At 44.0% G+C, this 14,476-nt stretch overlaps 1 protein-coding gene across 29 annotated transcripts in view; it reads right to left on the bottom strand.

Annotated features, from left to right (window-relative positions):
* PHC3 (polyhomeotic homolog 3) overlaps positions 1-14,476 on the bottom strand; it is a 105,816-nt gene that overhangs the window by 80,686 nt on the left and 10,654 nt on the right. For all 29 annotated transcript variants that reach the window (XR_011388057.1, XR_011388058.1, XR_011388062.1 and 26 more), the window contains 2 exons: positions 13,390-13,545; positions 8,935-9,012 (listed from right to left, as the gene is read on the bottom strand). Coding sequence is in view for 21 of the 29 variants with exons in the window: in XM_008266473.4 (XP_008264695.1) it covers positions 8,935-9,012; positions 13,390-13,545 (234 nt within the window). In the remaining 8 variants the exon portion in view is untranslated. The remainder of the gene's footprint in view (positions 1-8,934; positions 9,013-13,389; positions 13,546-14,476) is intronic.

Below are 14,476 nucleotides of genomic sequence, written 5' to 3'. Positions count from 1 at the left end.
ATGGCAACCCCATTACCTTCAAAGTATAATGTGCCTGTAAAAAATAAAGAAGAGGGGGGCCAGTGCTATGGCGTAGCAGGAAAAGCCTCCACCTACAATGCCAGCATCCCATATGGGCACCGATTCGAGTCCCAGCTGCTCCACTTCCAATCCAGCTCTCTGCTGTGGCCTGGGAAAACAGTGGAAGATGGCCCAAGTCCCTGGGCCCTTGTACATGGAAAGACCCGGAGGAAGCTCCTGGCTCCTTGCTTTGGATCGGCGCAGCACTGGCTTGTTGTGGCCAATTGGGGAGTGAACCATCGGGTGGAAGACAGACCGACCGACCAACCGACCTACCTCTCTCTCTGCCTCTCCTTCTCTATGTAACCCTTTCAAATAAATAAATAAAATATCTTAAAAAAAAAATAAAATTAAAGAAGAGGTCCAGTGTTGTGGTACAGCAGGTTAAGCCACCACCTGGAACACCATCATCCCATGTGAACATGGGTTTGAGTCCTGACTACTCTACTTCTGATCCACCTCAACTTTCTGCTGATGCACCTGGAGGAGCAGCAGAAGACAGCCCAAGTACTTTGGCCCCTGACACCCAGAAGGGACATTCATATGGAGTTCCAGGTTCTTGGCTTAAAACTGGCCCAGCTCTGGCCATTGCAAGGCAAACCAGTAGATGGAAGATTTCTGTCTCTCCCTCTGTAATTCTGCCTGTCAAATAAACAAATCTTCTTTTAAAAAGTTAAAACAAAACAAAGTAGGGACCAGCACTGTGGTATAGTAGGTTAAGCCTCCATCTGTGGCGCCGGTATCCCATATGGATGCCAGTTCAAGTCTCAGCTGCTCCACTTCCAATCTAACTCACTGCTAATGCTCTGGGAAAGCAGTAGCATGGATCAAGTAAGTAGGATGTAGTAAGTAGAAAAGCAGTAGGATGGACCAAGTGCTTGGGCCCCTGCACTCACGTGGAGGAACGAGAAGAGACTCTGCCTCCTCTCCCTCCTCCTTCCCTCTAACTCTGCCTTTAAAGTAAATAAAATAAATCTAAAAAAGAAAAAAATGTTTATGGGAACTGCATATTATGAAAAAACTATGCATGGATTTAAACTTCTCTGTTAATTCCATTTTTCCACAAACTTTTTGAAATCCCCTTGTATTGAGGCCAGCGCTACGACACAAGATAAGCCTCTGCCTGCAGTGCCTGCATCCCATATGGACACCAGCTGGAATCCAGACTGCTCCACTTCTGATCCAGCCCTGCTGGTGGCCTGGGAAAGCAGAAGATGGCTCAAGTTCTTGGACCCCTGCACCCACGTGGGAGACCCAGAAGAAGCTCCTGGCTTCAGATCGGCCCTGTAGCCACTTGAGGAGTGAATCAGCAGAAGGAAGACCTCTTTTCTGTCTCTAACTCTGCCTCTCAAAAAAAAAAAAAAAAAAAAAAAGCCTTTGTATTTCCTCAAAAGTAGAAAAAGTAAACTTGTCCCATACAAGTCTTACCTAACTACTACAATCCCCAAAAATCTCTTTTCTGTAACTCCTGCAGCATCTATCATTTGATTATATAGTTACGTTACTTATTATTTGATCTACCTAAGCACGGTTGTTCAAACAAATATTACCATCCCTGAGGGAAGTGTCTGACTCACTCATGTGTACTCTCCAGTCAACTAGCACAATGAAGACACTGATAAACTTGATAACTGGCTGCCTGCCCATAAGTAGCAACTAAAGAATCACATCACTGAGGTCAGTATTAAATCTTTCCCTATAGCCCAATTTCAGGTTGTCAGAATACATTCTAAAATGATTGTCTGGATTGCAGATAATCCACTTCTGCAATAATCAGAAATTAACTTTGATGTTATGCATTATATATACTAGTTGATAGCTATAAATCTTACCATTTGTCTTTTTATTCATTTATTTTTGACAGGTAGAGTTATAGACAGTGAGAGAGAGAGACAGAGAGAAAAGTCTTCCGTCCGTTGGTTCAACCTCCAAATGGCCCTAAGGCCAGAACTGTGCTGATCTGAAGCCAGGAGCCAGGAGCCTCCTCCCGGTCTCCCATGTGGGTGCAGGGGCCCAAGCTCTTGGGCTATCCTCCACTGCCTTCCCAGGCCACAGCAGAGAGCTGGACTGGAAGAGGAGTAGCCAGGACTAGAACCGGCGCCCCTATAGGATGCTGGCGGGGCAGGCGGAGGATTAACCAAGAAAGCCACAGTGCCAGTGTCTTTCAATAAGTATTTATTACATGCCTAGTATGTGACAGGCACACTTTTATAATACACAGAAACTACTGAACATCCGAACCAATGGTTCTCAAACTTTTTTTCTGAATAGAATCACTCTTTCTTCAAAAGCTGTCTTCTGGGGCCAGGGCTGTGGTGCAGTGAGTAAAGCTGCCCACCTGCAGTGCCATCATCCCTTATGGGTGCCAGTTTGAGCCTCAGCTGCTCCACTTTCCGATCCAGCTCTCTGCTATGGCTTGGGAAAGCAGCGGAAAATGGCCCAAGACCTTCAGCCCCTGCACCAACATGGGAGACCCAGAAGAATCTCTTGGCTCCTGGCTTCAGATTGGCCCAGCTCCAGCCGTTTTGGCCATTTAGGGAGTGAACCAGCAGAAGGAAGATCTCTCTTGTTCTCTCTGCTCATGCCTCTCTGTAACTCTACCTTTTGAATAAATAAATAAATAAATCTTTAAAACAAACAAGAAGCTGTCTTCTTCAAACTCTAGATTCAAGTATATTACATAACTGCTCTTGCTGGCCAAAGCTTAAGATAAGGCCCAGGGCCATCTGTCTTAGTCTGCTGTGACTACTGTAACAAAACACCACAAACTGCATGAGTTAAATAATAGACATGTATATCCCCCAGTTCTAGAAGCTGGGAAGTTCAGAGTGAAAGTACTAGCAAAATTCAGTTTCTCATGAGGGCTCTCTTCTTGGCTTGCCACCTTCTCACTATATGCTTACATGAAAGACAGACTGCTAGTTTCTTTCTCTTTTTGAAGGATATTAGTTCTATCAGATTAGGGCTCCATCCTGATGGCCTCATTTAACCTTAAGCACAACGTCCTTCTTCTCAGTCTCACCCTCTTTCTCTTTCAAATAAATTAATCCTTTTAAAAAAAAATTTACTTATTTGAAAGAGTTACACAGAGAGAGAAAGAGAGGCAGAGAGAGAAAAGTCTTCCATCCGCTGATTCACTCTCCAAATGGCCGCAAAAGCTGGAGCTGGGCCAATCTGAAGCCAGGAGCTTTTTCCAGGTCTCCCAAGCAGATGCAGGGGCCCAAGGACTTGGGCCATCTTCTACTGTTTTCCCAGGCCATAGCAGAGAGCTGGATCAGAAGTGGAGCAGCCAGGACTTGAACCGGTGCCCATACAGGATGCTGGTGCTGCACGTGGCGACTTTACCTGCTACACCACAGTGCTGGCCCCAATCTTTAAAAAAAAAAAAAAAAAGAAGTTCATTTGTTTATTGTCGTCTCTTTGAAAGGCAAAGCAACAGAGAGAAAATGACAACACATGCCCTAGAGTCCTTCCTGATTCCTTAGCTTTCCTCAAATCTTTTACTAATCTACCAGCATGTCCTATTAGCACTACTTTCAAGGTGTATCTATATTCATTTTTCTATAATAAAATGCTCAAGAAAAAAAAAGTATTCAGAATCTAGTTAACCATTTTTCACCAATTCTACCATCAACATCATAATCCAAGCTGCCAGTGTAATCACTTCAATTATTACAAGAACCACTTCAGCGGGCTCCATAATTCTGTCATTATAAAATTAAGGCCAATATGAGATCATGTCACTTTTCTTTAGAAATAACTGTCCAACAGTATCCCAACTCATGCACAGTAAACGCAAAGGTTTTATAATCTCCTCATGATTAGATTACAAACACCTCTCTCATGTCCTCCCTAAGCCATACTCCCTCTCTCATTCCACTCCAGCTACACTGCCCTCCTTTCTGTTACTTGAACATGTCTACCTCCCTGAACCACCTGCAAAATCCACCTTCAGTAGCAAGACTGCCCCTGACTACACTAATCAAAACAGAAAATTCCTCGACACCATTCCCCTTCCTTGCTTTGTTTTTTTTATAGCACTTACTTACCTGACCTATTACACATTTGCTTACTTTCTGCTTATCCTTAGCTCCATGAGGTCAATTTTTGTTTGTGGTTTTATTGTATCTCCAGTACCTAGAATTGTTTGGCATATAATAAATACTCAATAAATCTTTTGAAAAATGAACTAGTCAGTGAATAAACTGACCTTCAAAAGCTCATTGTGTCTAGTATCATAATTATAAAGCTATCAAAAATATATTTTCCCTTCATGACAAAATAGCAAATTAAAGTCAAAACATCTGGGATTAATATAGATTCTAGGGCCAAAAAAGCAATAAGGAAATAGTTACGAGCAGCTCTTGAGTCATTTAGAGACTTAAAATTGTAGGTTCCAGCAATAGAATCCTTTCTAGTTAAAAATGCCCAGCTATGATGCCACTTGACTTACACAGAAACAAACAAAATTAACTATAAGCCTATCTACTGACATTTACACATAGAAATAAGATAGGAAAGCTTCACAAATAACTTAGGGTAAATGGGGACTAAGAGGGGATAGTCACATTTACTCTATACATTTGTACTACTTGAAATGCATGTTTTATTTAGGCAATACAAAGTAAAGCTCTTAAACTTCCTTCCTCAGAGATAACTGAATATTACAGATTTTCTACCTGCATAAATATGTAACTTTTTAAAAATAAGCTAAATGATGACTTTTCCTCCCAGAAATAGAATTTTTTCCTTTCCTTCCTACTAAGTGCAACTAAAAATCTTGGATGTTACATATAAAAACCATAAGACGATCCCAAAAGTTCCACCACAGCTATCACTGAAGAACAGTAGTCATGCCTCTGGGCTACCCACAGTGGAGAGCCATAGAGTAACTAAGAATGTGAGCAGGATGAGGCTCAGCAGCCACCATGGGTACGAAGAAAGCTTTGTGGAAGAGGAAATTTCTTCATCAAGCATAGAGAGTCAGTGCAGAACATGGTCCAAAAGGTGTGTGGATATGCAGACCCTGGAAGGCAATGGTGATGGCTCAAGAGATTTGGTTCCTGTCACTCACACAAGAGAATCCTGGGTTGAATTCCTGGTTCCCAGTTCCAGCCCGGGCCCAACCCCTGCAGTGTAGCATATGGGAAGTGAACCAGAGGCCAGGATTAGTCTTTCTTTTTTGTTTTGGGCCGGTGCCGTGGCTCACTTGTTTAATCCTCCACCTGTGATGCCAGCATCCCATATGGGCACTGGGTTCTAGTCCCGGTTGCTCCTCTTCCAGTCCAGCTCTCTGCTGCAGCCCAGGAAGGCTGTGGAGGATGGCTCAAGTGCTTGGGCCCTGCACCCGCATGGGAGGCCAGGAAGAAGCACCTGGCTCCTGGCTCCTGGCTCCTGGCTTCGATTGGCACAGCGCAGGCTGTAGCGGCCATTTGGGGGGTGAAGCAATGGAAGGAAGACCTTTCTGTCTCTAACTCTGCCTGTCAAAAAAAATTTTTTTTGTTTTTTTAAAGGTGTGTGGCTTTGCCCACAAGTAGTGTGCCATAAAGCTTCTCAAGATCTCTAAAGCCAAACGGGCCATCAAATTCATCAAGAAAAGGGTGGAAGAATGGACATTTGGGCTAGCAGCTAAGACACTGCTTGGGATACCCACACTCCATATTGGAATGCCTGGGTTCAAAACCTAGCTCCACTCCCAATTCCAGCTCCTCTTGATAGGAGACAGTAGGTGAAGGCTCAAATAGCTGGGTTGCTGCCACCCCCAAGGGAGACCCAGATGGAATTCTGGGCTCCTGATCTTGGTCTGGACCAGCTCTCAATGTTGCAGGCATTTGGAGAATAAGCCAGGAGTGGGAAGATACTCAACCTCAATCTCTCTCTCTCCCTCCCCCCAGCCTCTTCAAAGAAAATGAAATTAATTTTTTAAACAAAAATTATAAAGAAATAAAGTCCTTCATGAATTCTCATTGTTTATCTTACCAATAAAAAAGTCTGTTATTTTAGAAATGTATGTCACTTTACATACATGGTACAAATATATCTTCTCCCATTTTGTTGTTTTTTTAAATTTTGCTTCTTGGGTTTTTTTATGTGTGGGTGGGAGGGGGCACAAAAGTCTTTCATCAGTTTACACTTCACTTTAGCAAATCAAATTTGATAAAATCTTAGCCCCATTCAGTTGAAGTCCTGAAGACATCAACCTAAATGCTTAGTTCTAATTAGTTCTAGAGCCCAACAACCAAAACCACCAATCTCACTACTAATAGTCCATAGAAGAGCCAGTGCTGTGCCAGCATCCCATATGGGTGCCGGTTCGAGGCCCGAGTCCTGGCTGCTCCACTTCCCATCCAGCCCTCTGCTATGGCCTGGGAAAGCAGCAGAAGATGGCCCACGTCCTTGGGCCCCTGTACCCACGTGGGAAGACCTGGAGGAAGCTCCTGGCTCCAGATCGGCGCAGCTCCAGCCATTGCAGCCAGTTGGGGAGTGAACCAGCAGATGGAAGACCGACCTCCCTCCCTCCCTCCCTCCCTCCCTCCCCCCACCCTGCCTCTCTCTCTCTTTCAAATAAATAAATTTTAAAGAAAAAGTCTATAGAGTCAGTCATCCTGTTCTAATTAGGAGAATAAAGAGGAGGCTAGTTACCTGTACATTCAATTAACGTCTTCTCCCCAAAACCTCATCCATAGTCTCCCCAGGCTGTATAAGTAGACTTTCAACTCAGTTTTTAATAATATACCACTTTCCTCATAAGAAGCCCACTCCTACTCTAAACCCCAAAATGTTCAGCTGGTTACCTGACTGTCGCTCCCCCTCTCGCGGAGGAACGACACTAAACCCTGCGCTGTTCTTTTGTCTGCTCGGCCCTTCCCGGGTTTGCTGCTGGTCCTTCCTGGGTTGGCTGCTGATCCCTCCACCTCCGTGGAGGGGCGGCTCCCCCTGCCACTTTCCCCACTTCCACGGGGGAGCAGCACACTGCCGGCTGGCTCTCTTGGGGGCTGCTCAGATGTTATCCGGATGTTCCTGGTGCATGTTGTCTCTCTCCTCCTTTAAAGTCCTCTTCTACCAATCCCAACTCTGCTACCCACATGCCGAGCATGCTGCTCTCCTCCAATCAGGAGCAAGATCAGCTCCTGCAGCTCATCAGTCAAACTGGCGAGAGGCAGCTATGTAGAAGTTGTTTACTCCTCTCCCAGCGCCATATTGTGGGAGAGCAGATGCATAGAATAAGTCTTAATTCCAGTAACTTAGTCTAGTCCGAGTTGCTCCCCACACCTGACAGCCCACTTTGTAATCCTTTCTGCTCCAGAGGCTAGACTCTTCCTCACGGCTTCACTGTTACCTGGAAATTTACATCAAAGTAACCCCAACTCTGAAAACTACTGGAACTGCCAGCAGATCGCTCACTGTGATCACCATCTACAGATATCTGTGACCATGCTCTATCCTTTTTAGATACTGACCTAAATTTACTAAGCTACCTTGGGCATTTTAACTTGTACTGCTGTACTGACACTTAAGGGGAACGAATAAAGCAAATGTGATATATGCTTCCTTTTTTAAATAATTGGTCATATGCTCTCCCTACTTATTTCTTTTCCCCTCATTAGTCACAGATTATGGCAATGCAGCCTCGTGTATGACATGTAGCATTAACAATGTCATAAAAATAAGTAAAATCATTGGAACTGTAATTTCTGTGAATGTCACATACACAAAATTGTAACAGAAATTATTCTAAGGAAATGAGAGAAAAAACTCAAAAACACATCTACACACCTATCTATACATATATACTCCAATATTATTTCAGGATATTGCATAATAAAAAAATTTTGCCCATAGGAGTCGGCACTGTGCCACTGCAGGTAGTCGCCACCTGCAACACCAGCATCCCATATGGGCACCAGTTCATGTCCTAGCTGCTCCACTTCATATCCAGTTCCATGCTAATGGCCTAGGAAAAGCAGTGGAAGACGGCAGAAGTATTTGGGACCCTGCCACCCATGTGGGAGACCTGGATGAGCTTCTTGGCTCCTGGCTTTGGCCTGGCTCCTGAGGCCACTTGGGAAGTTAACCAGCAAAAGGAAGATCTCTCATTTCCCCTCTTTGTAATTCTGCCTTTCAAATAAACTAATTTAAAAAAAAAAAAAACTTACCTATAATTGAACTAGTTCACAAAATGTTTATCATGCCTTTCCTTAACTATCATTGTATAAATTAAAGGCATCTGATGTCAATAACCATAACATAGGATATATAAGAGTTAGATTACATAAATTCTTCCTTTTTCTAGTCTAACATCTTCAAGTCATAAGTAATTTTCACACTAAAAAAAGAACACTTTTAATTAAAAATGTCACAACAGCCAGAAAATTAACTAGGTGCTGGACAGCATATCTTTAGCAAAAACCATACTCTTAGCTAAATAAACAGTTTATCTTCAAATCCTTAATTACCTACAAAATATGTCCTATTGGATTCAACTTTACCAAGCATCGAAGTATTATCACTTTGGCTGAACAAGGAAAAAATATCCAGAAAAGACATTATAAGTGTAACTGCATGGTTCTCAGCAGGGGGTAATTTGGCCCCCGAGAAGGAATTTCGGTTCTCACATTAGAGAGAGAAGGGTTACAGCCTACTGGTAGCTAGTGGGTAGAGGCTAGAAATGTTGCTAAACATTTTTAAGTCTCAGATTTTCAGAGCTTTAACATTAATTCTCAATTCTTAACATTATCATTATTTCTTGGTAGTTGTTATTTTATTAGCATGCAACAAATATATGGTAACAGCTTCATAAAAAGCAAGAGTTTACTTTCAGAAAACAGAAATTAAAATTTTTAAATCTAGAGGAAAAAAATCTAGGGTACTTACAGATGTCTGGGACATACTTGACTGCTGTGTGACACTTCCTGTGGGGGATGTAGATGGTCTTCCACTGGATAAACTTGCCTAAAATAATAAGACCTTTATAATATGTCTATAAAAACCTGAAACTAAAAACTTTCGGGTACCAACATAACATAAAATCATAACCATAAAAGCTGAAAAGTGTACTTATGAAGTAACTCATTTTACAGTCAACAAGCCTTAAGATTTGCCCAGATTATTAAAAAGAAAAGAAAAAGCTAAATGGTGAAAACAAGGGGTCCGGCGCTGTAGCATAGTGGGTAAAGCTGCAGCCTGCAGCCAGCATCCCATATGGGCGCTGGTTCAGATCCCGGCTGCTCCACTTCCAATCCAGCTCTCTGCTATGACCTGGAAAAGCAGTTGAGGATGGCTCAAGTCCTTGACTTGGTTTTCTATTGTCTTCCGGCGTCACAAATTACATTGGCTTATTCATTCTAGTTCAGGGAATCACTTGATTTTACCATTATTTTAGTGGCAGTATGAGAAGAAGCAGGTTACTGTACTTTTTTTTTTCCTTTAAAGAATTAGCTATTTATTTGAGAGGCAGAATTGCAGAGAGGTCTTCCATCTGCTGGTTCACTACCCAAATGGCCACAACAGCTGGAGCTGGGCCGATCCGAAGCCAGGAGCCAGGAGCTTCTTCTGGGGCTCTCACATGGGTGCAGGGGCCCAAGCACTTGGGCCACCTTCCACTGCTTTTCCCAGCCATTAGCAGGGAGCTGGATTGGAAGTAGAGCAGCTGGGACATGAACCAGCACCCATATCGGATGCCAGTACCACCAGCAGAGGCTTAATCTACTACTACACGGTGCCAGTCCTACTGTGTTTTAAAAAGCTGCTTTCCCTGTAAGCTGCAACATAACTTAGGTAGACAGTTTCCTATTACTGGACAATAAAATTGATAACAGGTTTTCTTTATATTCACTACTGTGAGATGAAATGTCTTAAAAGTAAATTGAGGGCCAGCGCTGTGGCGTAGCGGGCTAAGTCTCTGCCTGCGGAGCCAGTTCAAGTCCTGGCTGCTCCTCTTCCAGTCCAGCTCTCTGCTGTGGCCTGCAAAAACAGTAGAGGATGGCCCAACTGCTGGGGCCCCTGTACTCGCATGGGAGACCAAGAAGCTCCTGGCTTTGGATTGGCACAGTCTGGCCGTTGTGGCCATCTGGGGAGTGAACCAATGGATGGAAGACCTCTCTCCCATTTTATCTCTCTCTCTGCCTGTTCTTTACTTTCTGTGTAACTCTTTCAAAAATATATAAATCTTAAAAAAGAGAGAAATACATTAAAAAAAAAAACAAAGGATCCAAATGGCTAATTTTATTTTATTTGCAGCACTCATTGTCAGTTTTACTTTACAAGGCTCTGTCATCAACTGAGATTCTCCTCTGGTGAGGAGATTTAAGAATAAATCTCAGGGGCCGGCGCCGCAGCTCACTAGGCTAATTCTCCGCCTTGCGGCGCCGGCACACCAGGTTCTAGTCCCAGTCGGGGCGCCAGATTCTGTCCCAGTTGCCCCTCTTCCAGGCCAGCTCTCTGCTATGGCCAGGGAGTGCAGTGGAGGATAGCCCAAGTCCTTGGGCCCTGCACCTCATGGGAGACCAGGATAAGTACCTGGCTCCTGCCTTCAGATCAGCGCGGTGCGCCGGCCGCAGCGGCCACTGGAGAGTGAACCAACAGCAAAAGGAAGACCTTTCTCTCTGTCTCCTGTCTCTCTCTCTCTCAGTGTCAACTCTGCCTGTTAAAAAAAAAAAAAAAAAAAAAAGAATAAATCTCTGGCCGGTGCCGCGGCCCAATAGGCTAATCCTCCGCCTGCAGCGCTGGCATACCGGGTTCTAGTCCCGGTCAGGGCGCCGGATTCTTTCCCAGTTGCCCCTCTTCCAGGCCAGCTCTCTGCTGTGGCCCAGGAGTGCAGTGGAGGATGGCCCAAGTGCTTGGGCCCTGCACCCCATGGGAGACCAGGAGAAGTACCTGGCTCCTGCCATCGGATCAGCACGGTGCGCCAGCCACAGTGCGCAGGCCGTGGCGGCCATTGGAGGGTGAACCAACAGTAAAGGAAGACCTCTCTCTCTCTCTCTCTCACTGTATACTCTGCCTGTCAAAAAAAAAAAAAAACCAGTAAGTCTCAGGGCTGGCAGCGGGTTAACGCCCTGGCCTAAAGCGCCCACATCCCATATAGGTGCCAGTTCTAGTCCCGGTTGCTCCTCTTCCAATCCAGCTCTCTGCTATGGCCTGGGATAGCAGAAGATGGTCCAAGTCCTTGGGCCCCTGCACCCACATGGGAGACTTGGAGGAAGCTACTGACTTCAGATCGGCATGGCTCTGGCCACTGCAGCCATCTGGGGAGTGAATCAGCAGATGGAAGACCTCTCTCTCTGTCTACCTCTCTCTGTAACTCTTTCAAATAAATAAAATAAATCTTTAAGAAAGAAAAAAAAATAAATCTCAGGGCCAGAGCTATGCCATATTGGATAAAGCTGCTACCTGTGGGGCCGGTGCTGTGGTACAGTGGGTTAAGACCCAAGCCTGCAGTGCCGGCATCCCATATGGACACCAGTTCAAGTCCCAGCTGCTCCACTTCTGATTCTGCCCTCTGTTGTGGCCTGAGAAAGCAGTAGAAGATGGCCCAAGTCCTTGGGCCCCTGTACCCGCGTGGAAGACCTAGAAGAAGCTCCTTGCTCCTGGCTTCAGATCAGCTCAGCTCTGGCTATTGCGGTCATCTGTGGAGTGAACCAGCGAATGGAAGACCTCTCTCTCTCTCTCTCTCTGGTTCTACCTCTCTCTCTAACTCTGTCTTTCAAATAAATAAAATAAATCTTAAAAAAAAAAAAAAATAGCTGCCACCTGCAGTGCCGGCATCCTATATGAGTGCTAGTTTGAGATCCAGCAGTTCCACTTCTGTTCCAGCTCTCTGCTATGGCCTGGGAAAGTGGTGGAAGACGGCCCAAGTGCTTGGGCCCCTGCATCCATGTGGGAGACCCAGAAGAAGCTCCTGGCTTCAGATCAGCTCAGCTCTGGATATTGCGGCCATTTGGGGAGTGAACCAGAATATAGAAGGTCTCTCTCTGCCTCTGCCTCTCTGTATCTCCACCTTTCAAATAAATAAGTCTTAAAAAAAAAAAAAAAAGATTAAATCTCAAACAGAATTTTGTTTAAATAGTACAATAATTGAAAACTTTTTAAAACATAAACATGGGGCTGGTGCCGTGGCATGGCAAGTAATGCGCCACCTGCAGTGCCGGCATCCCATATGGGCACCAGTTCAAGTCCTGGCTGCTCCACTTCTGATCCAGCTCTCTGCTATGGCCTGGGAAAGCATTAGAAGATGGCCCAAATCCTTGGGCCCCTGCACCTGCATTTGAGACCCAGAAGAAGCTCCAGGCTTCGGATCAGCACAGCAACAGCCATTGCATCCATCTGGGGAGTAAACCAGCAGACCTCTCTCTCCCTCCCTCCCTCCCTCTCTGCTTCTGCCTCTGCCTCTCTGTAACTCTGTCTTTCAAATAAGTAAATACATCTTAAAAAAAAAAAAAAAAAAAAAAAAAAGCACGTAACCATAAAATCATGTTATCAATTGGAATGATTTGATTTCACAAAAGTGTACATACACATTTTTACACAAAATATTTCTGGAGGGATAAACATTTTTTTGTTTGTTTTTTGTTTTGACAGGCAGAGTGGACAGTGAGAAAGAGACAGGGAGAAAGGTCTTCCTTTTGCCATTGGTTCACCCTCCGATGGCCGCAGCGCTCACGCTGATCCGGCAGGAGCCAGGTGCCTCTCCTGGTCTCCCATGGGGTGCAGGGCCCAAGCACTTGGGCTATCCTCCACTGCGCTCCCAGGCCACAGCAGAGAGCTGAACTGGAAGAGGAGCAACTGGGACAGAATCAGGCACCCCGACCGGGACTAGAACCCGGTGTGCCGGCGCCGCAGGCGGAGGATTAGCCTATTGAGCCGTGGTACTGGCCGCTGGAGGGATAAACATTAAATTGTTACAGTGGCCAACTGTGAAGAGTGCGACACAGTTGTAGGTGTGGAAAGGAATAACACTAGTTTGATTTTTTTAAACAAGTGTAAATTACTTGCATAATAAAAGAATTTATTTTTGGTTAAAATATAATTCACATAACCCAAAATATTCACTGTTACACCTAGAATTTGAGAGACAAAACTGTCACTTGCATAGCATGTCTCCAATTTAGATGAAAATCAGTGAGACAAAGACTACCAACAAAGTAACCATAACCATTTATGTTTTCTCAATTAACTTTTCTGTGACAGCCTAGTAACATATTTCCTTTGGGAAAAATAATCATAGGACATTTGAGAACTCTGAAATAATACTCCACATTTTTATTTTAAATTATTATCTGCAGATAATGCAAATTCTGGTCCCAAAAAATTCTGAGTTTATTTCCGTCTCACCTGAACAGCAGCAAGGCTCTGCAGCTGGGAGCTGCTCAGGTGCTGCTGCTGAAGGGCTGCGGTGTGCAGCATCAGGTGCTGCTGCTGAGCTGCGTACATCTGCTGAAGGTACTGTGCAGCCGAGCTGGAGGGGCGGTGCAATGCCTGCTGGATTACCTGTGGTAAGTCAATTGAAGCAACGTCAAACATAAATTTCACTTTTACCTTAATCTTACGTTGAAAGTATTTTTAAACAGCAAATTTATTTTTTATAGAAAGCTTTTATCTAATAAATACCCTAAGTTCAACTTTTGGATTATAGTGGTTCTTCCCCCCATACCTGCCCTTCCACCCCCAAACCATCCCACCTCCTACTCCCTCTCTCATCCCATTCTTCATTAAGATTCATTTTTAATTATCTTTATATACATAAGATCAACTCTATACTAAGCAAAGTTTCAACAGTTTGCATACATACACAGACACGCAAAGTATAAAGTACTGTTTGAAGACCAGTTTTACTGTTAATTCTCATAATACAACACATTAAGGACAGAGGTCCTACATGGGGAGCAAGTGCACAGTGACTCCTGTTGTTAACAACTGGCATTCTTCAAAGTCTAGAGTTACATGTTAGCAATGCACATCACCAAGAGGCTTTATAAAAAGTTTTCAATGCCACCATGGCTTACACATGAAAGATATGCATAAGTTCAAAATACTGAATACAAATCAACCAGCATATCATTCACTTCAACTCTCATTTTAAATAGGCACTGTGAAAATGGGAATGCTTCTGTACAATAATGAGTAGTATATAATGAAATTAGTGTTCTTTACAGAGTACCTACTCTACATTAATTCCCTTTAAAGATGCACATGGGCCGGCATCATGGCTTTCTCTTTTGTCTCTCTAACTCAACTCTGCCTATCAAAATAAATAAATAAATAAATAAATAATAGATGCACATGTAATATTCAGAAAAAAAACTGTATCAGTCTATAAAAGGAGTTAGTGTTTAGAAATAAAAAAAAATTGACACTCTTATGTATGACGTCAGTAATCACTCAAGGCTCTTGTCATGAGCTGCCAAGGCTATGGAAGCCT

Source organism: Oryctolagus cuniculus, chromosome 4 (assembly GCF_964237555.1).
Source record: "Oryctolagus cuniculus chromosome 4, mOryCun1.1, whole genome shotgun sequence".
NCBI classification, from domain to species: Eukaryota; Metazoa; Chordata; class Mammalia; order Lagomorpha; family Leporidae; genus Oryctolagus; species Oryctolagus cuniculus.
Note: the sequence above shows the minus strand (reverse complement) of the source record. Positions and strands in the feature narration are given on the sequence as shown.